At 41.2% G+C, this 27,904-nt stretch overlaps 1 protein-coding gene across 1 annotated transcript; it reads right to left on the bottom strand.

The window, feature by feature from the left end:
* Nucleotides 1–1,381: 1,381 nt before the first annotated feature.
* fbrs (fibrosin) lies at nt 1,382–27,901 on the bottom strand. Its single transcript, XM_005725778.2, has 18 exons — nt 26,096–27,901; nt 22,878–23,045; nt 22,585–22,611; nt 20,782–20,811; nt 20,548–20,596; nt 18,555–18,882; nt 18,233–18,441; nt 16,122–16,360; nt 15,988–16,032; nt 15,773–15,880; nt 14,115–14,180; nt 13,925–13,966; nt 13,446–13,517; nt 13,212–13,350; nt 12,049–12,129; nt 11,837–11,920; nt 6,847–7,063; nt 1,382–4,332 (listed from the first exon to the last, which is right to left on the bottom strand). Exons 1-18 carry the CDS (start codon nt 26,396–26,398, stop codon nt 2,787–2,789), a joined length of 3,753 nt encoding a protein of 1,250 aa, XP_005725835.1. The 5' UTR covers nt 26,399–27,901; the 3' UTR covers nt 1,382–2,786.
* Between the last annotated feature and the right edge of the window lie 3 nt (nt 27,902–27,904).

The raw sequence follows: 27,904 nt of genomic DNA on the forward strand, positions 1-27,904 counted from the left end.
ACTATTGTTACATCCACGTGTTTCACAGAGGAGCATTTATGACTATTTGCATTTTAATTACAATAACACTATATTTTTTGTTACATATGTAAAATTATAGAACAAAAATACAAAAAACTATCATTGCAAATGTACAACAGAATTGTGAAGCAAAGGAGAAAAAAAAAGTCTATTAAGCCTGATTTGAAGTATATACTGTAATGCTACACTGGTCACTGATGGGTACCAGTGTTTCTGCAAATAACCTAAATTAAAAAGAGCCTGTTTTGATTATAAATATCAAAACCTCTTTTAATTTAATTTTTTCCTAAGGTTCAGCTACACTTTTAAGTAGTGAAAATAAACAAATCTGTCCTCTGTCTGAAATTCTTAATTTTCCTCCATGACTTCATTTCTGGGCCTTTAAATTCATAGCTCAAGGGATTCAGGACTAAACGTTTTTGCACATATGTCCATGCTCGCCACTCCAACTGAGGTTCAGAGAGATTAAGATAATATGCTGATTGTTTCCACGATTGCTCCATTAATAATGAATTGTTTAGTTCGGGGGGTGTGAACCTGGACCATCTCCAGTGGCTCCCTGTGGTTTTGACAAAAAGTATATAAAGATGAACAGTGGTTATTTTTTTATATAGTCATATTTTAAATGTGATTACTGTAAGTCACTAATTATATTTTCCTATTGAAAAAAGTATGTAGCCTGTATCCTTTTAAATAACAATCACTGGCTATTTTTTTCTTTTTTTTGTTACATACACCTGTCCCAACTGCTCGATAATGCAAATATCTAATCAAGCAATCACATGGCAGCAGCTCGATGCATTTGGGCATGTAGATATTGTGGAGACAGCCTGCTGAAGTTCAAACCAACCATCAGAATGAAGGATTATTTGACTGTGATGATGGACTGGTCTGAGCATTTCAGAAACCGGTGATCTCCTTGAAGTTTTCCCCCACACAACCATCCCTTTAGACCATTCACTGTAAACCATAAAGAGCTGAGCAGCAGTTCTCTGGGTCAAAATGCCTTATTGACGGCAGACTGCTTCAAACTGATAGAAAGGCAACGGTAACATCAACAGGAAACAGGTTACAGTACATTTAGGCTCACCAAAATCGGACAACAGAAAAATATCTCAACTCCTGCTGCAACATTCAGATGGTAGGATCAGAATTTGGCATACAAACAAAAGCACGGAGCCATGCTGTCTCGCTGTTCACCTGCTGGTGGGGGTGTAATGGTGAGGGGGATAGCTATCTTGATTAACCTCTGCCACAAAGAAGCAGTTCTGAAGGTAAAAGGGGGCGAGGTGGTTCCTACCTAACGAAGTGTAGAGCAGGTGTATTTAAAGATTCAGGACAAAAGACGCACACAACAGTGTAAACAACAATTCATTTAATAATTATTCTTTGTGGTCTCTAGGGGAGGGGTTCGAAAGGTATAAAACGGTCATATTAAAATAATCGACCCAGTCTTTTCCCTCTCAGGATACCCACTGCTAGTTGTCTTTTGACAGTCCTTATATGTTTTTTTTTCCTTTTCAGTTCTTCAGCACACGTCCCACTTATCCGTGTATATAACTTACTTTTGTTGAAGAAACAACTCGACAGTTCAATGTACAAGGCTCCCATACTCCCAAATGGATATAACACACACAACCAGTGAGACACACAGGCAAACCTCTCTCTCTCTTAGCATTATAGTCACAGATGAGATCCTTGAAGAGGCCAGAGGTTGCGATGGATGCGGCTTTAATGTTCACAAGCACTGAAGAGTTTTCTGTGAAGCAGGCCTTTCTGGATGATTTGAAACATTACTACCCGGGGACAGAGTACTGGTTGATACCCAAAACAATGACAAATAACATAACAGTGAATATATTTATTATTATAGAAGATAATTAATGTTAAGAATAATAATTACAAAGGCAATTTCTCTAGACTACTATAATCTGGTCCTGCTCGTATATTCAAGAGGAGACTGGGAAACACTTACAGGAAGCTCTAAAGACACTGTGTTCACAGTGTAGCACAGTTCATTTCGCCATTCATCCTTTGAAAACCAACAAAGAAAAACAAAAAAGTTTTTTCAAAACAATGTCAAAATTGAAGCTGAAGGGTCTGAAGTTGGATTTTGGGGGGTAAAGCAGGAAACTGAGGTACGATGCTGAATGATCTTCGTGAAATGGTCTCATCGGTAATCTGTCTTTGCGCAGTGACACACCAACAAAAACAGAAGAGAGGACCACTTTACCACTGTATTTCCAAAATAAACCCTCACCCACAACACCTAAAAGCAGGGTTGATACATGTAGCGGAGGGCTTTGAAGTATCCCATAAATTAACCAAGCCGTGGACAAACAAACCCCTGGGCATTTATCCCCTCTGGAAGTCGTTTCCAAATCCACGTGGAAAAGGCTTGCTTAAAAAAAAAAAAAAAAGTATGGAAAATAATTCACCTGACAAATGAAAAAGCTGTCCTCTGCCTCTTCTGAAAACTTTCAGTATAAAATAAAAATACACCAAGGATGCACAGAAACCATGTACCTTTAAATTGCACTGATAGAACCATTGGGCTTATTCCATGCCTTGCTTTTTCCCCTTCCCACCATCACCTCCTTCCTTTTTCGTTTTTTTTTTAAACATTGTTTGGAGGGGTGCGGGGGTGGTTTGGTTGTGTAATTGGAAGGTCGGGGTTTAGTAGTCTGCAAGAGGAAAAGGGGCAGGTTGAGAGCAGCACAGTGATCCTGACATTTCCCTTAATCTCCTCCAGTGTTGTCCCTGTACTATCTGGATTCTGCGTCTTTGTGGGCGCTGTACAGTGCCAGCTCACCTGGACCTGCGAGTCTAGAGCTGCGGGGGGGTGTGGCCGACCGATTGGTGACGGACGGAATGAGCGGAGGCGGCGCCCCCACCTGAAGAGGTCCCACCAAGCCCGCCGTGGTCTTTGCCAGGATACCGTTGGCCATGTGGGGTGGGATGAGTGGGGTGAGGCGGGAGTAGAAGCCTGGGTGGTGCTGGTGAGCACCAGAAGCTCCCGGAGGGAGAGAGTGGGCGAGAGGGTGAAGCTGATCCAGGTGAGGGGCAGTAGCAGCGTGAGAGGGGCTGGACAGGTGAGAGCCAGGAGGGAGGTGCAGGTGCATTAAATTACGATAGTCTTCCCTAAAGATCTGGATCCGCTGCTCCTCATCCATCAGCCCACCTCCTGGGGGTCCGAGCTGAGGATGGCGATCAAAGGGATGCGCCATGAGGCTGAAGTCGGGGCGAACAGCAGAGGAGGAGGCATTAGAGGTAGAAGGCTGTGGGTGGGGCACCACTGCTGCGGCTACAGCGGCCCTTTCTGCCTCAATAAGGCGCTGATGCCGGAACAGCTGAGCCAGGTGATGTTCAGGTCGCAGGGCTAGGTGATGGTCTGACCGAAATGCTAAAGCCTCCCTACGATGCTGATGTTGCTGCTCCCTCCACGGGTCCCAAGGGAAGCTATGTACGCCCTGTGATGGTCCTTGAGGTGGACCGTGGGGAAAACGTTCACCACCAGGACCGACTACCAACCCTCCAGGACCCACTGCGCCCCCCAGATATGCTTCAATGGTTCTTGTGCGTTCCAGCAGGGACATCTGCTGGTGCGAAGGTGGGTTTGGAGTAGGTGGTGGGAGAGGGACACCTGGAGTAGGAGTCAGAGATAAAGAGGAAGAAGAAGGGGTGCCAGAACTGGGGTGGTGAGGATGGCTGTTGGGGCGGTCAAAGCTGTGGCTGGGTGCTAGGGAATGGTGGGAGATGGGGATGTGCTCCGGCTCCTCCTTCCGCTCCTGTTTCACTTGAATTTGCATGGAAGGTTTGGACTGGGGCGTCGAGGTCCGATCAGGCTTCTTGGTCTGAGACAATGAAGAAACAGAAGAGGAAGCAGTGGAGGAAGAGGGAAGGCTACCGTCTCTTTGGGAGTGCGAGGACTCGTTGTGGGAGTTGTGCGGTGTGGAAGCCACTGAGCGGGGGTACAGGTCCAAGGGAGATTGGGCTGAGCGGTTAGAAGGTGGGGGAGGAGTGAGCACAGAAGATGAGGAAGACCGCGGCCTGTCCCTGTCTGCTACTAAAGAAGAAGATCCAAGAGGAGGCCCCCTTGAAGACGTAGACAGCACTGGCCTCTTCTCCACATCTCTGTCTCTATCGCGGTCTCTGTCTCTGTTTAAGCTGCGTGTCAGGTCCTCAATAGGTCCAATGGTCCCCCCCAGGGTGCTGCTGTGGCCATTGATGTGTGAGACTGGGGTGCTGCTGCGGGGCTTATAGGAAGGACCGACTGGAGATATCCTCACAGGTGGGCCGTACAGCATGTCTCTGCAAAACAAAAAGCATACAAAGTTCAGGGGATGCTAGATTTTTAAGCAGCTGGAAGATATTTAAACAACATTCAAGCTCCTGATATTTGTATTTTTAATATTAAAACTGGAGGCCTGAAGCAGTAGAGCTTAATACCTGCCACACCAGTTTTCCACATAGATTACAATTTAATTCAGTTTCCAGTTCTGTGAAGGTTACACTGCAGCAAGTTTGCTCACTTTAAAAGAAATGAACTGTCTCTAATATTTAGATTCTTTTATTCTAGTGGAGGGAGACACAAGATTGGAAAAAAAGTCCAGAAAATACGCATTCAACAAAAAGTATAGATTGTTTAATAAGTATTTAATCCTCAAGCAAAATATGACTTAGTACTTGGTGAAGAAACCCTTGTTGACAAGCACAGTGGTGTTTCTTGTAGTTTGTCACCAGGTCTGCACACATCTCAAGAGGAATTCTGGACCACTGCTCTTTACAGAAACTGAATCCAATAGGTGTCTTGGCTGCTGCCTGAAGCTTCTACTCCCTCCACAGGTTTTCTATAAGACTGAGGTCTGGAGACTGGCTAGGCCACTCCATGACCTTAATGTGCTTCTTCTTTGGCTGCCTTGGTGGTACGTTTTGGGCCATTGTCATTCTGGAAAACCCATTTTCAGTCTTCTAGCTGAGGGAAGGAGGTTCTCGTCCAAGAATTTACAGTACATGGGTCCAATCATTGGCCACTAAGTGAGGTGAAATCGTCGAATACCCTTAGCACAAAAAACAGCCCCAAAGCATAATGTTTCCACCTCCGTGCTCAACTGTGGGGATGGTGCTTTTTGGGTCATGGTGTAGTGTGTTACCAATGGTGTTCTTGCTAACTGGTCCCAACTGCTTTCAGATCATTAACAAGCTCCTCCCGTGCAGTTTTGGGCTGCAAACGTATTTTATGTTTCTGCCATTTCTGAATAATCGCACCAACAGTTCCCACCTTCCCACCAAGCTTCTTGCAGGACTACAAGCTTTCCCTGACATCTCTTGACAGCACTATTTTCTCACCAAAATAGCGTAATGGAAGAAAATCAACGTGTGGACACGTGTGCTTTATACATAACAAGATGAGGGCAGGAGTATCTGTAATTGATTGACTGGGATTACAATCTATGTGAGCCAGTATTCTGCTTGGGTAGTTGGAGATCAAATACTTTTTTCACTCAATGACATGCAAGTCAATTTGTAATTTTTATGTAGTGTTTTTTCTGGAGTTTTGGTCAAGTTTCTGTCTCTCTCCGCTAAAATGAAACGACCATAAAAATTAGAAGCTGCTTATTTCTTTATGAGTGAGCAAACTTACAAATTCAGCAGGTGATCTATAATTATTTCCCTCCCCTGCACCTGCTGGTAACGGTTTACACTTTTCTCGAGGTAAATAACTTGTCTAACACAATAAGAGAGACTCCCTTCCCACAACCTCAGCTGTTAAAGGGCGCTGTGTTCACCACTGTTAGAATAAACAGCTGTCTGTCTGTGGTTTTAATGCAAGCTCAAACGTGTTCATTAATTTAGTAAATTCACACACTCAAAAGTTTTTCCTCTCTGTTCCCTTCTCTGCCTGCTGCTGGCTGGTCTGTAACAACTCACGGTCAAGCATACAGATTTTTTTTTTTAATAAGTAGTTTAAATAAAGGCAGCATTGAAATGTATTAAACCTCTGTGGATCTCCTGGTAAGTCAATATATGCAACTGTAACTTGACTCAAGGTATCGGCTGTACTGTTTCTTGTTTGGTTGGTTGTTAGAGGCGAATATTTGTGGGTTTCCAACATGACTGTATTCATGCATGTAAAATAAAACGACTGAATGAATCTTTCAGCCATCGTCAAAGACTTAATTGTGCATTTGTATCTCATGTCATAGGCATGTGTTTGGGTTTGTGAGTGAAAGCCAAGCAAAACAAGCAGGACACCATGGAACAGGGAAGTCCAACATATGACCCACCATCCAATCGTGCCCAGTGGATAGCTTTGAAAACGAAGGGGACATAACTTTTTGTACTTGCACTGCATTGATCCCCCTGAGGCATCTTACTGCAAGTCTTACAGCCTCCTTACCATCAAAGGCATTACCTACAGACTACTATACCCAACAGGGGTAACACAGTTAAGCCCAGCAGCTGTCCTATCTTTGTAATGCTTCACTGTGGAATAAAATGCTTTTAGTCTGGCCCAGAGTGATTACTTTTGCATTCTATTTGCAGAGACGAGATTAACACTAAATAATGCCACACAATACAGAAAAAATGTATTGTTTTATTTATAAATTAGCCTTAAAGGCTTAAGATAAAGACAAATGAACTTTTAGTTTCATGAATTCGACGAGCCAACCTTGCCATCAAGTAAATGATGTAAGAATAGATCTCAAGACTTGTAGATGGCTGGTAGTTCAAAGTCCAGCTGCCTTAACTCAAGCAGTTAAGATTCCCATGACCTGGATGACTTAGAACCTACACTGACTTAAAACCAGTTTAATTTCATACCTGTCCTTTTCATCCTTGATGTGAGGGATGTCTCTTCTCTCGCCTTCCTTCACTCGTTCCCTCTCGTCCCTCCTATCTGCTCCTTTAGCCCAGCTGGGTCCGGCGGAGAATCCAGGCGGGCCACCATGGAGACGGTTCCACGGATCATGATGGTTTGGGGTAGACAAGCCCCCGACTACACTGGCTGGTGAGTCTTTAGGACCAAAGACGGAGCCGGCTGCAAATGAAACACATTTTTTTTTATGTTAGAAAACACTACAGGCAAATCTTCACCTTTGACTTTCACATTAAATATTTGATAATCTACTGGTTGTAAAAACACATGCTTTACACCAAGTATTATTGTTAGCATCTAATATTATTTTAGAAAGTAGCAGTTCAAACTGAAAGCAGTAAAAACACCTCTCAGTAACAAGTCCAGTTATTTAACGCTTAACTTCCTTCAACACCCTCTTCTGCAGCACATACAAAGGAAATCTTCAAAAGAAATTGACCCTTGCTAAACAATCAAACCTCTTGTAACCCTTTAATTGATATAGTTTAGTACTGGGTACTTTTATTAACTCGCCCAGCTTTGTCTAGTTGATCAAACACAACTAAACAATGGGACAACCTCCCAACAAACCCTGATTGTTTTCCAATTGGACAGAAATCCATACGTTCATGGTGGACTTGACTTTCTCGTTACTCAAATTAATGCATCCAACCTTTTACTTGTATATCAGTGACAAAGCCCAGCACAGCATGTCTCTGTGACAGTGACTGCTGAGCTGTAGCTGTGCTATGAGACAGGAAAGAAAAGCATTAAGAGGGGAGAAAAGCATGATGACAAACACCTCGGCCCGAGCTCGAAGACTAGTTTACCCTACTCACAAGCAAAAGGACGGCTCAGGGTTTAAACTCTAAACTTTTGGCTAACATCCCAAAACCTGTACCAGTAATGAAAGTAAAAACATAGGGCTGGGGATGTAATCTCTAAACCAACCAAATAATATCCAAATAGTCTGGTATCTAAAGCTGATAAGATGGATTTTCAGTTAAATTCTTACTTAAAGCCAGGGTAGGTTTTGTTTCATTGGATAAAATGTCCAGAAATATATTTTTTAATTACTTTAATTCACATTGTCTGAGAGGGAACAAGGCTCCTGCACCTCCTCTGGACCGTGACGGTACACTTTGGCCAAGCAGGACAGGAAAAATATAAACTAGAGGAAGTTGTGTGAACTTTCCCTCTCCAACCTTGTATGAAGCCAGAAGTCAGCAGTGACTCAGCTGTAGCACATGTAAAGCTTAGTCTTATGCCTAGTCTCAGCAAGCTTGTTTTTCCTTTTACATTTTCTACAGCTTCAATAATAGATGTGGTAATATCTAATAGATATGAGAGTGTTCAGTAATATTATTTGGCCTTGATGCAGCCAAATCCACACAATATATGGGTTGAGTCAGTCAGTCAGTCACCGTGCGTCTCTCTACAGTCTGTTTGGACGCTTACAATAAAGTTGAATCAAAAACAGATGCTGAAAAACGTTTGTGCATCTCTGAAGCTATAGTCAACTTAATTTAGGGCATTTCTAAATGGATCTTTCTTCAAAGTTTACCTTAATTTATCTGACTTTACAACCCCTCGGGTATACTAACAATCTTTACATTTTGCACAAATAATGAGCCTAAATTTAAGTTAAATACCAAACTGTGACCTTTGAGTGTTAAAAATTCAAACCTGGTCAACACTCAAAGCTGTACAGACAGACAGTAGTAATGAGAGGCTGGGTTACAGGAGCTCAGTTCCCCAAATTATACCGACTGGCTTCAGGGAAGGTAACCAGGTACCATCATAAATCTCTCTTATGAGTGTGTCAGACTATGCTGAATGTTTATCAGCCACCTCCTCAGTTTCTGTTTTTACTGAAGCTAACGGCTAGCCCAACACCCACACCACAGGAGCAGATAAGACTGTTAAATGTAAATCTAAAAGAAGTAGCAGCTGCAGATCAAATCAATCAGTAAAACTTTAGGCAGGGGAGGCCACCTCAGGTTAGAAAACGCAAGCTTATATGCATGAAAACACAATTATGACATAAGAGAAGCTCCCAATCAGAGTGAACCAGCAGTCGTGCAAATCAACAAGTCAAAACTATCTCCTCCTCCTTTCTTCATCATCATCATCATCATCATCGTCGTCTCACTAGCACAGTAAATGCCCCAACACACCCAGAAAGATGTTTTTACAATTTAAAGATTAATTTAATCTTACGTGTTGCAGTAAGGGGTGGCACGATAACGTCACATTTCAAAATCAAAACTCAAAATGTGACTGAAGTGTCAACACTGCACAGCTGATCTACTGTCAGTTATTGTAGGCTCTACTTTACAATATAAAGCGCCTTGAGGCGACTGGTGTTGTGATTTGGCACTGTATTAAATAAAACTGAATTGAATTAAAACTGGCCACACATACCAAGCAACCACGACCGTGCCACATGTAGTTAAAGCAAAGAGGTCTTTGTTAAGTTGTCTGGGCATTAACCTGATATTTTTAGATTTTTGATAGACCAAAAGTATTTATGCTTGAGCAAATTAAAGCCCATTACACCAAAAAAAAAAAAAGTATAAATAAATAATACTTCTGGTTATTTTCCTCAGAGGAAAGATGCCAAGCATCTTGGGTAGTTCTCAGTTTTTTGTTTTTTTTTGTTTTTTAAATATACACACATACAGGAAATAAAATCCAGTATAATTAAGTTGAATTTGTTGGGATAAAAAAAAGAAAAAAAAAAAGAAAAAAAAGAAAAAAAAAAGGTTTTTTGTTTTTAATTGGAGTTTCACTTATATCAGAATAAAATACATTTGTTTATTAAACAGTCAGAAATAAGGAAATACAGAGACATCTGGTAAGTAAGGTTAAAAAAAACACTCAGTTCTTTAAAGTAAAAGTAATTTTAATATCTTATTTTATACAATAATATTAGTTCATATTTTTGTTTAAATCTGTGCTTGTTTTACTTCATTGTATTTATTTTGATTCCAGATTTGTTTATTATTACCATAATATATACTACAGGTGTTTTATTGTATTCCATTTTATTGATCTTTATATAATTTTAATCCTTATTTAAGCCATTTTGTGCTATTAGCTTGTTAGAATTTCAGTAGAATTTTTTCCCCCAAATTCTGACAGCACAAGGTTAGAATAAAAACTTAGACCTAACAGCATTAACAGCATTCAGGCCAGTCGTGCTTTCATTTACAGTCGTCCCTCATCAGGCCAGTTTTCAGCCTGAAAGGCTCTAAGCAACATTACAGATCAGTGTGACTGATAGAATTGCAATGATTTGACTTTTTTTTTAAACTACAATTGTCCTATAGTGCTTCACATCCTTCAATGGGAGACCTCCAGACTCCTCGATCCTGTAACTTTACCTCTAGCTGACATCAAGTATCGTGACAGCCCCTCGCTGCACTACATGAGTGAAGACTAGTTTGGTCTGTCCTTAAACTAAACAATTAAGATGTTTCTTTGGCAATTAAATTAAATCATCACAGACTCCAAAAACTCAGTCACCCAGGTGGAAACACTCCACACACCATTAAGAAAGCTCACGCACTGAAGCAGGACTTAAAGGATCAGTTTGGATATTTAAATACCTGTTTTAACACACATGTCACACATATGCTGAATTGCTGCTAACTATAATTATCCCACCTGTCTACATGAGCCATTAAATGTGAGACTACACTAAAACACGAGGGGGCAAAATCCACATGAATTTCCAAGTTTATCTTCAGTAGTTTGAGATAGCCAAACAGATATTTGGCAGTTTCCCCTCCACATGCTTCCCCAAGCAGCATTTCCCTGTCGAGGCACAGAGCTGAGATACTTCCTGATAATTTCATCAGGTTATCAGCACACAGTACCTGTTGTACAACAGCCAGGGAGAAGACATCCAATTCATTATATTCATCTGACTGCTGAAGTGTTGTTCGATGTTTGCAGAAACTGTGGATTTTGAACTTTTAGGAAAAGATCACCTACTGGCCTGTGTGGTGAAATGGAACGATTACGGTGACCCAAACGCAGCTCAGAACAGTTTAGCTCAAGAACTTATTTAAGAGGCCAACATGTTGTCAAAGGAATCCAAGAAAAGCAACACCAACGCTCATCGAGTTAGTGTTTTTGTTTATTAGGTTTTAGACCATTACTGAGCATCGGTTAAACCAACACCACCATTAGTGAGGTTGAGCCCAGCTGTATATGTCAATATTATAAAGGTTCAAGTGGTGTCAACAGTAAGCCACGAGAGGTCAAAGAAATCCAGCAAAACTATTACTAGTGACGGGAGGAGGGCAGGTCCCAACGATCAACTTTGAGGTGAGTGACTAACGGGACAATGACTAGGAGTGAAGAATATTCCTGATTGACGTGAGGGGTGGTGAATACATTCCAGGTTACCTATGTAGTTAGAGACTAAAATGTCTGCTAGTAGCCAAGCTACAAAGCGGTGTGCGATGAGCTTTGTGTTCGGGGGTTTTAGTTTGCTAAGAGAATTATAAATAAACGCTCCTTTGGTCTAGTTGGGGTTCTAAGGTTGATCTGACTGGATAGACTTCCTTTTTTATTCAATACGATCTGTAACATGACCTGAAAGGACCGTTTTCCCTCATAGACAATGGCAAGGCTTCTATTGGCCCGTGAGAAAATGTTAACTGTTGTTGTAATGTTGTTAGACCAAGCGTGAACCATCCAAAAAACACTTTCCCCACACTACAAGGACACCGAGCTGTGGTTCAGTTTTATCGGGACTGACCCAAACTGTCGAGCAGAGGCACTTTTACACCTTTAATTTTGATTTGGAAGTAAGAACTAAGAAGCCCGCAGAAACTCTTTCAACATCCGTGTGACATGTGAGGGCTACATTCAGGTAGATTTGAAAGACTCTGAACTGATCCTTTAAGCTTTGCACATCAGGCGTAGAGATGCTGAGAAACTGACCCAGTGTTGGACTCCCAAGTCCTCCAAAGGCACCAGAACCCAGAGCTCCCAGCGGGGTGAAGGACGGCGATCGGCCATACAGATCTAAAACACAACCATTAAAAACAGTTTTACAACAAGCTAAAATCCTGGTTTCATCAACCAAACATTTATAAAAAACGTTACTGTCATGAGTTAAAAATAAAAATCTTTCAAGTTTGAACTGATTTTACCCAAGTGTGGAGTTGGTGCGAGAAAAGAGGAGTGTGGCGCTGATGGAGAGATGAAAGGAGCCGAGGGTGGATTGACTGGACCTGAGGGAAAGAGATAATAAAACAAAACAAAAAAATATGTCAAGAATATTCAAATCAAGCTCAACATGCTACTCACACACCAAACAGCAAAGCTACAGAAGGACACAAAGTCCAAGAGTGATCAGAGACATCAGAAGAAACCGATCACATCTTTGGCCCTGATTCGCTGATAAGTTCGAAAAAGTATTCTTAAACTGACCACAGAATCACCACCATCAGCCTAAAGCTCACTCTTTTGGTCCCAGTTATAACATTTAAAGCAACAACTACTAATAACGCAACTACAAAAAACAAAACCTTAAAAATAATAATAAAAACTAAACTGAAATGAGGAAACTCATCTCAAACTGAATTTTAAAAAAAAACAACTTTTGGTTGCTGCTCTGGTTGCAAACAGTGACGTAATTCATTTAACATTTTGTATGGTATACTTTTAATATAATTGTATTATCAATAAGGAATATAATATTGATATTATCTAGGAAAACTAGTAAATTTTTCTTTATTCATTTTAAATAATTAAATGCACCAAGCTTTGATTGTTGTTTTCACTTTTAAATCTTTTGAGGGGTTTTTCTTGATTTGTTTTATTCCTCTCCAGTGTTCGTTGTCTTGGACTTATCACCGCTGTTTGTGTTTTTTGCCATCTTGTGCAATTCTAGAGCAGTACTTGCAGATGTTGCACATACTTTGTTGACTAGCTTCAAATCCATTAAACACCAATACAGCTGCAATAGCAAACAAGTTGTAGTATTAGCAGTATTTACTTAGGGATGTGACGGCTGGGATTTATACTTTTTGTTTATGTAGTTTTAAATTTCTTGGCAGAATACGAGAAATTCAGTTGTGAGGATACTGAAGAAGCCTGGATTTGTAAATGCAATGTTCACACGCTAGTCTAAAGCACAGATTTGTACTTGTTAACCATTAAATCCACAAAGAATTATGATTTTAAAGACACTGACAGCCTGAATCCTGTTTGTCTTGTTGCACATTATTTACAGCAACAATCTGTGCACAGACATAAATAAATAAATTACATTTTACCAGCTGGGACACCGAAACATTAAAAAGGCATGCACCTGCAGCTGAGAACAGACTGGGAGGTCTGGTCAGGTCATGAGCAGGAGGTAAGGGCATTGGGCCCAGTCCACCGGCTCCAGAAAAACGGGCCAGCGGGTCACTGCGGAAGTCCAGTTTGTGAGGATCAGCCTGCATGAGCTGAATGAAGGGCAGAAGAGTTAAACCTCATACTGTCATCTTTGCATAGTGGCAATTAAATCTCTCCCCACATGATGTCAGTAAGAGACACTCACCTTTACTTTTCTCTGATGGTTGTGGATCATGTAGGCCACCTGAACATGCATAGCACACCATTTTCCTGGTTTCTGCGCAGCACAAAAAAGACACTGTAATTCTACAAATCTTGAATCTACAACTTTAAAGCCTTTGTACACAGAGGCAGATCCTGCAGTTCAAGAATATCTTTTCTAACCTCCATACAAGCTTGAGGTTTTGCAGCAGGAGAAAAAGTTAAAATCTGGGGCCCGGCTCAAGTTTGGTTATATATACATTTTTAAAAAAGGAAAGGCGGTGAAAAGAATAACCGCATACATCATAGCATAATTTCTAGGTCTGAAAAATCTAACCGAGTGTGCAAGAGCAGAAAATAGACCAGTAGTAGTCAAGATTACAAGTGAGATTAGTGCAAAGAGTGCGTGAAGTTGTGAGACAGTGATGCAGACTAAAGAACTGAAAGGAGCAGAGGGATTCAAAAACATCTGTTTCTGCTTACATTTGTGATTTTCAATGTTGATGTCCCAAAGTGTTCAGTAAGCTACAAGAGAAGAGAAGTGTAAAACCACTTTTAATCTGCACGTCTTGCTCTTTCTCAGGAGTAGTTTCTGCTGTAGTGACTGTGCTGCAGCACATCCTAGCCTATACTGCAAATTTGCCATCGCGAGAGTAAAGCGCAGTGTCCTTACCCTGGGGTCTTTGGGCTGCAGGTGGGAAGGCACAACCCCAAATCGTTGTATATCAGGACCCGTTCCCTGAGGGACAAAGAGGCTATCACTGACACAGCACAAACACATGAGCCACAGCCTACACCTGGCGTTATTCTTTGCTCTCTTAGCGCTAACATTAATGTATTTTTACTCTAACTAATGCAGCCAGGTCAAACCCAAGAGACACTGCAAGAGCCTTAGGAAGTCACAGTTAACTAAAGCACCCATGCTGTTAGATGAGTGCCGCTCATTCGACTAGCCTCTAGTCATACCTGTCAACATTTAGATTTGAAAATCCAGGATTTGATGTGACAGATAAAAACGCACTGATGCAGAATAGGAACGTGCCACTTTAAAGAAATATTTTTGCACTCTGGTCTGGTCTGCCTTTTCAGCTGCTTAATTTGGTAGAAAAATTGGCTGCAAATGTTATTTTTTTTTCTACATCTAGTTTTATTTGAAATATAGTTCAAAACCAAAATTGTTTGAGTGGCTGAGACACAAATTCACAGTGCACTGGATTTACTTCATTAACACCACCTGGACGTCCTTGGTAAGGTTCAAATTAAGTTCAAGTTGTTTCCTTCTCATAAAAGGAAGATTTAGATTTGTCAAGTACCCGATCAACATTTGGCAATGGTTGCAAAAAGCCCGTTAAGCTCAACAGGCAACAAATACACATAATTTACATGTAAACAGAAGAAAATGACCAGAAAACAGGCTTCAGGCATTCCTGATTAAATTAGCAAAATGTCAATCAACATTATTAAAAACAAAGGCACTTAAATTTAATTACTTCATAACAAAAATTTGACATTTCTTGCTTTACAGGAAATCATCTGCCTGCACCTCTACGCTATGACAAAACATCCTTTTGCAATTCATTTTAGCGGTTGTACCACCACCAGCTTCAAATAGGGAGATGAAGTTGCCGTTTCCCTGCTGGGACGTGGCACACATCAAACACATCGCACATATGGGTCAACAGTGAACTAGTTTATTCAGCATCTAACTCTTCTGCCTGCGCAGAGGTTAGCTGCACACGTGCCATTTTCCATAATCAGGTTATGGGTTCCCAGGTTGCACTGAAAGTGTTGAATTCTATCAAACAAATTCTGTCAAATAAAACACTTAAGGACTCAAGTCACACACTAGGGACCTATCTGTGACGCTCTGGCTGCAAAAATGTGCATCTGGCCAGTGGTTGCTGGAGAGGGCGAATCACCAAAAACCTGGCACCTGTAAATTGTACAGCTGACGCCAAATTATTTGCACTTGCTTTCAAGCAACTCTCCAAACAGTAGGGGATCACTCACAAAGACCTCTAGAACCGGTGTGACTGAGCCCTAAGGCAAACGGATGCATTTATTATAGTTATTCCAACTTGAGTGTGATAGGTTACTGGTCGAAATTACTGGAGTTTCTGGGAGAAACAACAAAACGAGGAAGCTTAAAATATAAGCTTCCTCGTTTAAACCTGCGAAAAACTGGATTGTTGGCAAATTTGCCTCTAGTGCTTGTGACACTGTGACATTGTCATCGCAGGGAGCTCAAATAAACCGTGACGTGGAAGTTATCGCCTGAAAAAAAACAACAACATCATGCTAACACACAGACACAAGGAGAGTTTTCCTCACCTTTGGCTGAAATGCCCCTTGCAATGAGCTGAAATGCCCAGGAGGAGGAGGGGGAGGAGGGGGAATCTGAATACCCTGCACTGAGGGCGGCGTGTACGTTGGGTAGATCTGGCACAAACACAAACACACCTTAGTGGCCGGTACACAACTTTCAAAATACGGCTACAGTTTTAGTTCCCGTTTCCATGCCCTGACAGCTATTCTCAGATACTCACAGTGTGTCGGTACAGCCCGTCCATTTTGCCTGGGTACTTATCGAACTAAAAAGACAAAAACAGTTGAGATGGGTCAACACATTCCAGCTGCAGTGGAGTTTAAAACAGGAGTAAAACAGCAGAGTCTCTCTCACCATCGGAGACGCCGTAGCGGGGGTCAGGAAGGGCGTGAAGTGTTGATGCGTGTGCGTGTGTTGGTGCTGGTGGTTGTGCTGATGGAACTGGAACGCCATCGCCGGGATGCTCGTCTGGTTCTGAGACGTCCGGCTCGATGAGCCCTGCGTGGAGCTCGGCGCTGCTGGGCCTCCTGGAGTGGAGCGGCCCGCCGGGTTATTTTCAGCCCCGGGGACGCTGCGTCTGCCCTCACGCTCTGCTGGAATAACGAGGCAGTAATTAGTGGAAGGCAACGGGAAAATAAATTAAAGAACATAAAATTCTGTTTACACTGGCGGTCAAGTTCAGAAATTCAAACAATGCTTAAAAGGGATGTGTGGAGGTAAATCTTCTGATCTGTGAATATTTTGTTTATCAAGCACCAAATTATTCATTACCCGCTTCTTCAGGGAGTCTTATCTAGCAGAAGAACTCTAACTACACCACCACAACTGCATCTGGCACAGGTAGCCCTTATTCTGCTCTGTAGCTGCTTGCAAGTTCAGCATAGACGCACACCAACCAGTCATCCACAAGTTCAAGCTCTAATCAAGCTTATTTAGACTTCTGCCTTGAATCTATGCGGAGCCTACGACGTAGCTGACTCTTAAGGGTCTTTTGCGTGAGCTTGTGCATCAAGATATAAATTAATCAGAATTTAAGACACTAAATTTCTTCAGTTTCAGTGGACTAAAGGTCATAAGCTTATAGTAGACTAAATATAAAGTTTATCCAGTTAACATAAAGTGTAAAAGTTTGCTGTGTTTTTAACAGTGAGAATTCCTCCATAGAGTTTCTAAAGTCTTATTTTCCTCAGCATCAAATACAAAATGTGTCCAAGTGTCATTTTGTTGCATTTTCGTGAGAAACAGGGAGCATGGGCGCTAGTTGAAAAGATTTCCTGAGGGCAGCTCAAATGTACACGTCTAACCTTAGCACACAAGCAGATTACTTCTGATTGGATCTCATCTCTCTGCCACATTTCGTGTTGCATTTCGTGTTTTCGTGCCATCATAGTTTTTGTTCTCCTGCCTCAGTTTTTATTTAGATATTTGTCTTGTTGATGTCAGGAAAAAAAAGGTTGTTGATAAAAACTATAGGTGGAAATAAACACTTGTTACAGCCAAGGTTTTCTCAAGGGTTTGCACTTATATCACAGAGTGGACAAGATCCTCTTTGTGGAAGCAGCTAATAGATATTGATGAAAGCTGCAACAGCAGTTGCCCTTACGAATGGTCGAGCACACAAAGAGTGACAAAAATTTTTTTAAATATGCAGGCGTGCACCAGGCTTTGGTGTTATATTACTGCTAATTTTTACCAGGCTGAGACAAGTGTGCAAGTGGGTCAGTCTTTACTGTCATTTGAATTCTATATCAAGGCAGGAGTTCGGAGAGATTATAAGAGGGGCAGATACTGAAACAACAGCTTTGGGAAAAAGAAAACAAAACAAAAAAAAAACCCTCTAATCATTCTGCTTCCTGTTTTGACTTCTTCTATTCCTGTGTCAGTACTGAAGTTGAGGTTTTCTCTGAGTTGTGACACCCATCGTTTAGGAAAAGACTGCCAGGTCTGTATAAATGGTTACAGATCTGTGAGAACAATGATAATTGGTGTGCACCACAACCAACACAGTGGCCATAAACAAAGCTGAAAACATGAGAACCAAAGGATGGCTCAACTTTCAAAATAAGAGCTGGTTGCTCATGATTTCCTTTTGCCAGATGAAAAGAAAAACAAATCCTAAAATTGTTGCCAAATACTCATAAAGGTTAATAAACCAGGTATGTGTGTGGGAAACACAAACTAAAGTTAATCTCACAGATACATGAACAAAAGAGTTACAACTACTGAAGTGATACTTACATGCAACTTCTACTTTATGCAACACATGCTGTGCTTATGAGACCCGATCTCAGTTCATCAATACACAACTTCCTCAACACCCCAGACAAACCCAGACAACCGCCTGGGGAAGTCTGGGTTTGGTTTATTTTTGCAACACATTAGTCATCACATTCCCATAAACAACTGAAACGGTGAAATGAAGCATTTCTGTTTTGCTGTACCCGCTTCTGTCGGGTGAGCTGTACCTTGCAGCAGAGGTGGAGGCGGAGGAAGGCCAGGTGAGGATGTGAACAATGCTCCAGAGCTGGTTCGGGATGGGGGTCGGAGAGGCCCTGAGGATCCTGAGCCCCTTGAGAAGGGCAGAGAAACACTGGCGGAAGGAGGTGGGGGAAGAATGGAAGATGAGGACGTCCCGACAGATGAAGCAGACGGTTGAGGCTTGACTGGGGTGCTGCTGCCGCCGAGAAAACAAACACAAAACACAACAGTTGAGCCAAAGAGATGTAGAAGATGACATCAGAGGGATGAAAGAAGAAATTGACCTTCAGTTTTCAGTATGTTTCATACCTGTTGTAGATGGATTGAGTTCGAGGGGGCAAAGAGGGCTTGGGTTTGGAGAGCGGGGGGCTGCTGTTGTGGCGGCTGCCGCCGTTGACTGGGCTGGACCGGGGCACCGTGACCGGGGAGTGGGAAGGCAGGCCAGGGAAGAAGGGGGAAGAGGTAGAAGAAGAAACCGGCTCAGGGAAGTGTGGCTCCAGGTTTTTCTCCTGACTTCGCTCCAGCCCAGACACCCGTGGAGTCACCATTAACCGTGAGACGCCACCAAAGCGCACCAGCAGAGACGGGCAGCTTTTGCCCACAGATGAGCCCATGTTTGAAGGGGCGGGATCGACAACTGAGAGAAGAGAAAACCAGTCAGCAATTTCTCAACTCCTGCAGGAAGGACAAAGGTCTTCCAAAGCAAAACACCCTCAGAACAGCCAAAACTGGCTTGACCACTTGAGTGTGATTAAACCCAAAGTTAAAAAATTTGGACGCAACAATCCGATGTTCCAACCTGATTAAATACTTTTTTGCCCCCACCTCCACTGTCAGCATGAATTCCTGCAAACTAACTGCCATCTCAGTGTTTTAGACTCATGTTCCTTAGAAGTCAAAGACAGAGTGGTACACAGTTTTTAATAACCTAATCAATTAACCATAAAAACATGGACCTGGATCTGAGTATGCAGCAGAAAAAAAGATGATCAGCCGTCTGCCACAGGCAGGTAAATGTTTGAAACTAAACAGTCATATATTAAAAATCTTTGCTGCGTCTCTAACAACATTTCAGTGCCATTTATGGGAACATCTTTAGGAGATGGCATTTGTCCTGCTTGCTGTTATGTCCATGTTTAGTCAAGTTAATTTAACAAAACTGGTTAAAAACATAACCGTTTTCTTGGCTTTTCTTTAATTCCTGTCCAGAACAAGAATTAGCATGGTGTCTCTGCCGAAATAAGTCATGTCATGAAACTAAACACCAAGTATAAGTTATGACAAAATGATTTTTTAAAATCATATTTTACTAGTGGTTGCAGAAATGCAGTTTATTATATCCGAATGACCATTTAAATTAAAGTTAATTTAAATAAGGCATCTAAATAAATGTACAGAAGGGCTGTCAGGGTGGCTGAACTTGTTTCTAGAAGGACTTTGGATGCACCCCTTTCTACCTGTGACTGTGATACTGGGAGTGGAGGAGTCTGATCTGGACCACTAAGCTTCTGAAAGGTTTACAAAGCATACACATTTATGTTTATAATTGTTTTCATAATTGTTCCTTTGATGAATACATCCAACAAAACTGAATAACCACTGATGGGTTTATCCATCCATCCATCCATCCATTTTATATCACTTTTCCAGGTCCGGATTAGAGTCTCAGTCTAACAGTCTAAGACAGGCCCAGACCTCCTCACCCAGCCAGCTCCCCCACTTCTTCTGGTGGGGGATAAGAGGGCGTTTTCTGGGTCTCCTCCACAGCAGGCATGCGTAAAACGCCTCATTTAGGAGGTGTTGTCTGAGTCAGATACCCAAACCACCTTAAGCAGCTCCTTTTAATGCAGAGTGGCAGTGGCTCTTTGTCTTCTTTAGTTTGTATTTAAGATGGTATTTTCTTATCTTAATATAATAAACTGAGGTAAATTAAACAAAAAGCAAGTGGGTTCTATTTTAAATCTAACAATACTTTTGCTGGAGATTAAAAGAAGTCTCAGACAGTGACGATACCATCTTCTGTACCCTCTCCAGGTCTCCAAAATATTTTTCTAACGTTTCCTTCCACCTCATGTTTCCGTATGCAGCACATGTCTGTATTCTCTCATTTCATTATCTGCAGATTTTAATCAGCTCCACTTTGTGTAATAACTAAAAGAACGAAAACAATTGAGCCTGTTTAACTCGTTTTCTGTTAAGATCTAAGTTTAGCCCTGTGGGAGCCCACTGACTGACACATCAGTTCAGCGTTTCCTGAATGTAAAGCAGCAGGAAAGAAATGCCAATAGTAAATTTCTCAAACCTTTCCTAGTGCTGACTGTGAACACTGGATCCATGTCATTGTCGGAGGCCTACACGGGAAAACAAGAGGAGGATTTTATTAGAACGAGTCTCCATTTTAATCAACACATTTTTTAAGATTACAACTGAAGAGAACATGACTGTGGTAGGATCCCTCTAATAATAATAATTTTATCTACACAAACATAACCAAACATGGAAACTCTTGATAAGAATATTGGTAAACAACACACACCTTGTCTCCTGTGTCACTCTCTGTGTCACACTGAAAGAGGAAAATAAGGCAGAAGAAAACATTTATGTTTATTAGAATATGTCAGCCAACGAATGTAAACCAACTTCATCACAACAGTGTTTCCCCACAGAATTATATTTTAAAATATTAACCTAGTGGGGTTTATTCTATTCTTTTGCTTATTAATATTTTGCCTTGATTCCTCATATTTTAGATTCATTTGTTTTATTTCCCACCATGTTCCCGGTTTTACATTTTCCAATTCATTTACCATGTTTTCAGATTAACTTTTTAAATCACAGTGACATGACTCGCAAAGTAAACTATCTGTGGGGCACACATTTTCTTAAATAAATTAGATTATGTACACGTTATGATAATAAATAGCAGAGTGATAATAAACTGCCTCTCGTCCCAGCTTCACTTTCAAGCCAAACTCCAAAGTCTTGTTATCTCAGGATAAAGACATTAATCATTCTAAATGACAATTCTTCTTATTTTGGCTGCTGCTTTTAAGGATTGCCACAGCAGATTATCTGCCTCCATCCACCCCTTGAATCCTCCTGTCACACCAACCCTGTGTGTGTGTGTGTGTGTGTGTGTGTCCCCTCCTTTACATGAACTTCCTCTGAGCTCTTCCTCTTTTCCTCCTGCCTAGTATATCCACTATCCCTCCTCTGCACATGTCCAAACCACCTCAGCTTCACCTCTCTAACTTTGGTTTCCAAACTGCTCAACCTGAGCTGTCCCTCGGAAATACTCGTTTCTAATCCTGTCCATCCTGGTCGCTCTTAGCATCTTCAGCTCTGCCTGTTGTATTTCTGTTATAGTGTCACATCATAACAGGTGTCCAAAGAAAACAAACATTTAAAGTCCTTTCTGCCTTTCTTGTAATACAGGGACAGGAGCTAGAGTTGGGGCTGTCACAGATGATGATTTAGACATCAGAGGGATTAAAATGAGAGCAAGCAGGATTGTCCTCATGTAAATCAATCATCCCATTCTCTCAAAGCAAGTCTATTTTTGGCTGCTCCCCTATTCACAAGGGACCCCCCCCCCTGAGCAGGTAGCTCTGCATGTTTTTAACACTGTGGCCTTCCCAATGCAACCCAGAAGGGATTTATATCTACTTTAGTAGATCAATAAATCTAAACCCTTTTTTTTCCAGGGGAAATGCCTCCAGTTATATCTCAAGTTTGAGACAAGCTCAACTATTTAGACTGATCTTAACAGGAAGAGATTAGATCAATCTAATGGAAACTAAAACCTGCTGGGCATGCTTTGCAACACATCAGCGGACACAGTCTGCACATCCACGTATGCCTGTGTGCATGCAAGCAGAAATACATGGATTCCAACTTTTCTTTGCTTTTTCCATTTATATTTTTTACTTCACTATTTGTTCCATCAAGTATTATTGTAATAGTTTCAGAAATTTTAAATTATTTTGTCTCCTTGTTACCATGTGGACCACATGATTTTTAAGTCTATGACATACAGATAATGTTTGTCACGAATGATAAAATGGATATTTTCATAACATTTAATATGTTCTGTGTTCTAAACAAAGCACAGCCTTTTCCTTTACAGCAGTGCACTCATGGACAGAGTAGAGAAAGATTGTTATGTCGGATTAGTTAAACAAATGTTATAATTATGACACTGTTAATACGCTAAGAAATAAAAGTGTGCAATTTAAGTAATGGCAGGCTATACTGTGTAGAGCTTCATGTCTAGTAAATGAGGCATGCCCAAATAAAGTCTGTGTGGGAAACACTGGACATTAGCAGAAAAGAAACTTACAATATAGCCAGTCTCCAGAGGTTGCCCCTAAGGGGGGAAAAAAGGAATAAAATAAGCTTCAGTGAGTTTCAGTTAGCTCTAAACCTTTCATGGATGTGATTAATCACTCTGGACTGCCTGGACGATGGGTGTTGTCAAAATTCGTGCAAGAGCGTGAATGTGAACCTGTTTTACAAGGTCATTTTCTCAATAGCAGGATATACAGGTGATTACCGCTACAGAAGTATAAACATTGTGTGTTTGATTAGGAATTATCTCAGTGACATCTAACATGGTAGTAAAGTCAGTTTCACCTCTATCTTTCTTCTCTTATTTCTACTATTATTCCAATAGCTGCTGGGCGGGGCTCCTTCCTCCGGCTCTGACAGCGGTCCTCCGCCGTTCTCCTCCGGCCCTCTCTTCCCCTTGTTCCTCCTTCCCAGCATATCAGTTCGCTGACTGGGCTTCAAAGAACAGTCCATCTGATAAGGAGGAGAAAAAATATGTGGATTTAAATGTGGATAAATAAGCATTAATGTGTAAGCCTGAGGCCAAAGACCCAAAGGCAAGCTACAGGCTTATTAGTCCTAATTTTTGCTGTTCATAAAAATAGAAGAAAAAAAAAAAGATGAGCCAGCATGAGGATATTACTGGAGCTGTTTGTGTGTGGACTCAATTATATTGCTTGTTTTGACAATATATTTAACTGAAGCATTGTACATGACCTCCCTTTCAAAGGGCGTCTTTTACCTGTGGTGTCCAGTTCACTCATACAGAGTTTTTACCAAAGAATATAAGGTAATACTTTTTCCCTCTTTATTACATGCGATCCAATCATATTTAGGTATGCAGTCACCCCCCAACAGCACATTTTAAGCAAATAAAAACTTTGATATGCAATAAATAAATATGTATGAGATTTTTCTTGGCTCACAATAAGTCTTTGAGGAATAACTACAGGTAACAACCTTATTTGACTGAAATATTTGGACCATTTAATGAAGAAAAATGTCCAAATTGCTTGAGAAAAAGAAACTGATTGTTAAACTGGTTAAAAGAACTTAACGTGTCTTTAAGAGCAACCAAAATTTCTCTATAGAGGATAAATAAAATTGATATAACAACTTACAGTCTAAACAATTACTCAAGAGTTTAATCAATACCTTTCTGAGAAAAATCTACAGTAAGGAGTGTACATGGTTTCTCATTTTTCTGGCCATTTATCTTCCCTACTTATATACCCCCAGCAGTGAGAAGAAAAATCAGCGGAGCGGTGAGACGAGTAACGCATCTCCGCTACAAACAATCATTATTCAGCCTTGTCGCCTTTCTTTGACGAACTGCTGGAAAGTATCAGCCCTCAAGGCAACGACAAATTACAACAACAAAATTATTTAAACAGGGGGGGGAAAAAAAATCACTCTTTCAGAAAACTGCTGATAAATTTAACCAGTTGCTGGAATGTCACAAACAATATAAAGGTCAAAGAGAGTAATGGTGAAAAGGTTCAATGGAGCAAATCAATCAAATTACATTGAAAGTTGATGTTGATTTTGCTTTAAGTTGACAATTTTTTTTAATCTTATTTGACAGAAATAACCATTTACAGTGAGTCCTAAAATACAGGAAAATCTGCAGACTTCTGTTAAGTATGGTCCCACAGACTCTTTGCCTTAACTACATCCGGACTGATCACTGTTAGTCACCACCAAAGGCACGTTTTTCAGACGGCACAACTCTGATATGACACGCATATGCAGGATATTTCTCGTCTTTCAGGAGTGACTGCAAAAAAAAATAAGCATGACTGGTTCACCTACGCTTACCGCAAAAGCTATGCAGTATGTGATTTTCAGCTATTTGAAAAATAAAAATGCATTTTAAACTGGAGTAAATTGAACCCACTTATAAAAGTTTAGTTTATGCTGATTTTCCTTCACCAAAAAGAGCCACATTAAATATACATTTCCTTATACCTGAGATCTAAAAATTGCTAGTTTTTTGTTGGTTTTTTTTAAACATTTGACTGGCATACAGCACTGTATGTCCCACATTTAAAACATTAACGAGTTTTATTTTATATTAGGCCCAACTTTTATTCAAGTTTAAATATATTTGTGTTTTCAATGGCCAAAATTAAAAAGAAAACTAACATATTAGTTAGTTGATTAGTAAAGTTACACAAACTGTGTGCCTTAACTACAGACCAATCGTTATTAGTCACTTCCATGGGGTCATTTTGAGCAAAACTACTTAGATTACACTTAAAAAGGCAAATAAACTCAGCATGAATTGCAGGTAAATTCATGCAAACTAACACAGTCTGTTTGTCTAATTTGGAAAAGTCCCTTTTTAAAAATGTTTTACAGAAAAACTACAGACAGGATATGGTTTTGTTTTGGGGGTTTTTTAAACAAAAGGGACTTACGACGTTTCATTGGTATAGAGCAGTAAATTTTTTGGCAGGTCTCTTTCCTTTTTCTCTGTTAGCAGTTTCTAATACTTCATGGGTCCATTTGACTGTAAAATGAAGTTACCTAGAAGAACAGCGCAGCTGTATGTGTGTGAATGGGCAGTTTTACTGTGGGACCTATTGGCAAATAATTTGCTTCCTCAAACTGATGCAGATGTAAGACGCACGCAAATGACATCAGCACAAAGGCAGATTAAACTACTATCAAAGATTATCCACAAATTACCACATGCCAACATCTTGTAAATAATTAAACGTAAAATGTACTTTTTTTGCTACGTACATACAAAAAATTGGTCTTCCACCAAAGGGCCAAAGCAGTACAGTTTATTTTGAAGTTGGGTTTAACTTGATCTACCTTTGGCACATGCTTTTTATCACATAGGGAAAAATCAGGAAACACATACACTTTTTATGACAATATGGGAATCAGTCATGCTTATGCGTGTAGTCACCCATCAAAGGCCTAATTTTGAGCCAGAAAACCCATCAAATACATATCAGGGACTGTTCTTCTCCAAATGGGCATTTTGGGGTGACTTGGGGGCGTAGAGTCAGTATTATCTGAATTTACTGGTTTATTTAACACCTTTAGAATCAAAACTGGATTCAATATGAGGTACTGACATCAATATGCGTCCTGACTTTAAATCTTGAGAGTCTGAAGAAAAGCTTTGTGACAGCGCAAACTCAGAAAATAGTTAAACGATCTTTTCTTAATGTATTTCTTGTTCTTGCTTTATCTACAAAGGCCACTTCACAGCTCATCAACACCTCTAAAAATTAGATCATGAATAATTGAGGCCTCTCCAGGAGCCATCAGAGGATTGGGGAGTGGATTGTTGTCACGCTTTAGGGGCTCAATCTGCATCCCTTCACACCCTTGGATGATTTAATTTACAAAGATTAGAATTAAAGCAACCACCTACGAGGATGGTGATTATTTAATAAATTAGAGGAAAGGAGGGTGCCAAATCCCCACCGAACACTAACGCTGAAAGTACACATGAATAACAGCTGATTAGTGGGGTGTAAAAAACACCAAATTATGACAATCACCTCCAGAGCCTCCAAGCTGATGAAGCTCGCAATAGCGAAGCCATCAATGATTTCTTCCTCGCAGGACACAGACTCCCTCTTCCTCCGGCGTGGAGGCCTGTGTCTGCCAAACCCTGGTCGGCACTCTCTCCCACCGGGACCCAGCACGCTGTTGGTCCCACATGCCTCCCGATCGGAGCCCGAGGACAGGGATGTGGCCCGCTCCTCGGCCAGATCCACTCGCCTCCTCCGCCGCTCCCTGTCGCGCTGGGAACGGGATCGCCGGCTCTGCCTGAATCCGGTGTTTCGGCTCGGGCCCTCCATGTTCAAATGCCACCTCCTTTTCGCAACTTAGGTGAGATTCCCAAAGGCACTTTTTTACGCAAGTCCCGGCCCGGTTGAAGGTACCGAACCGCGAATAAAAACACCACCACACAGGCCCTCTCCGAGAACCTCTGTTAAAATGGCGTTAATGGAAACCAGTGGCTATTATTTACCGTCCTCTGACAGCAGTATGCTGCTGGCATCAGTGCCGTTCTCTCGGCGAAATGTTAGTGTCATTTCTGAAATCTGAAAACAAACTTACATCCACATGGGAATTCAAAACATCGGCGACATTAACGCGAATGTCAGGACATCGCTGATTGTGTGTCGTTGACGGCTAACGTTAGCTAGCGTGCTAGCTAGCAGGAAATCCAAGCGATAACCACACAAGTTGTAAACATGTAAACAATAAAACACAAGTCTGGCTGTGTTACACCCAAAGCAGGGCGAGATTGCCTCCGCAGGAGTAACAGATTGAAAATAATGCTGTTTTCGGCACAGATTAAATCAACAAACTATTTGTGATTTCCTTAATTTCTGCACACGCTGACAAAATTAGTAGCAAATTGATTAGCTAGTTAGCCAGGCCTGATAACGACTATTACGAGACGTTGCATATTACTGTGAAACTGAACGTTTAATACTGACAGTTACTCTAATTTACGCCTTACGAGGAATAAAAAGAGCTGTCTGCTTTACTTTAAATAGTAAATGGCTGCTGTTAGCGAACGTCAGTTAGCCTATACGCGGCTAATTCAATTTATAATAATATAAGCCCGACAAACTAAGAATACAACTTTATTCTTAAAACGTTTCTGTAAACACTGATAAGCCGGGCTGTGGAGTGTGAATATAACTAATAATCAGCAGCCAAGAGGGCAAAATCTTCTCCTGTCGGGTTGTTGATGGCCGATAGTGGTAGCTGAGTCGCATCAAAAGAAAGACGTAACATTAGCATGGATGCTAGTCAGCGTTAGCCAATCCAGCTGTTAGCAACAACCAACTATCTCTAATTTTTTAAGAGGAAGCAGGAAGAATACGGAAGCGGGTTTTTATTCTACGAATTATCCACGAAATAATATCCCTCTCCTTCACATAAAACTGTTGAGTCGTTCCACCTCCATCATAAAGGAAAAAAACCGAGGCCCAAGCATCAAAGCCTCGGGGTCGATTTCCATAAACGAGGGTGTCGGCCGAGCCCCGTTGGGCTGGGCAGCTCCTTCATGCAGCCTCTGTAATCCAATGTTTAGGAGAAGCTTGACCAATCGCCGTCGTTTCCGGTCACCGAATTCTTTTTTTCCCTCGCTAAATCCAGTGTGTAAGTTATAAAGAAAGAAACAGGTCGGTTCCACTGCTGCCTCTTCGAGAGTTTGTACTGAACTGGAGATTTATCGCGAAAACCAGGGAGACACAACCCTTGTCAACCGTGCAGTGCATTGTGTGCTCCGCTCTTCTTCCTCAGTCACCAGGCAGGCTGATTGGTACCTCCGCTGCTACTGCTACTCC

This window comes from Pundamilia nyererei, unplaced genomic scaffold (assembly GCF_000239375.1).
Source record: "Pundamilia nyererei isolate P.nyererei 1_Seehausen unplaced genomic scaffold, PunNye1.0 scaffold00017, whole genome shotgun sequence".
Lineage (NCBI taxonomy): Eukaryota > Metazoa > Chordata > Actinopteri > Cichliformes > Cichlidae > Pundamilia > Pundamilia nyererei.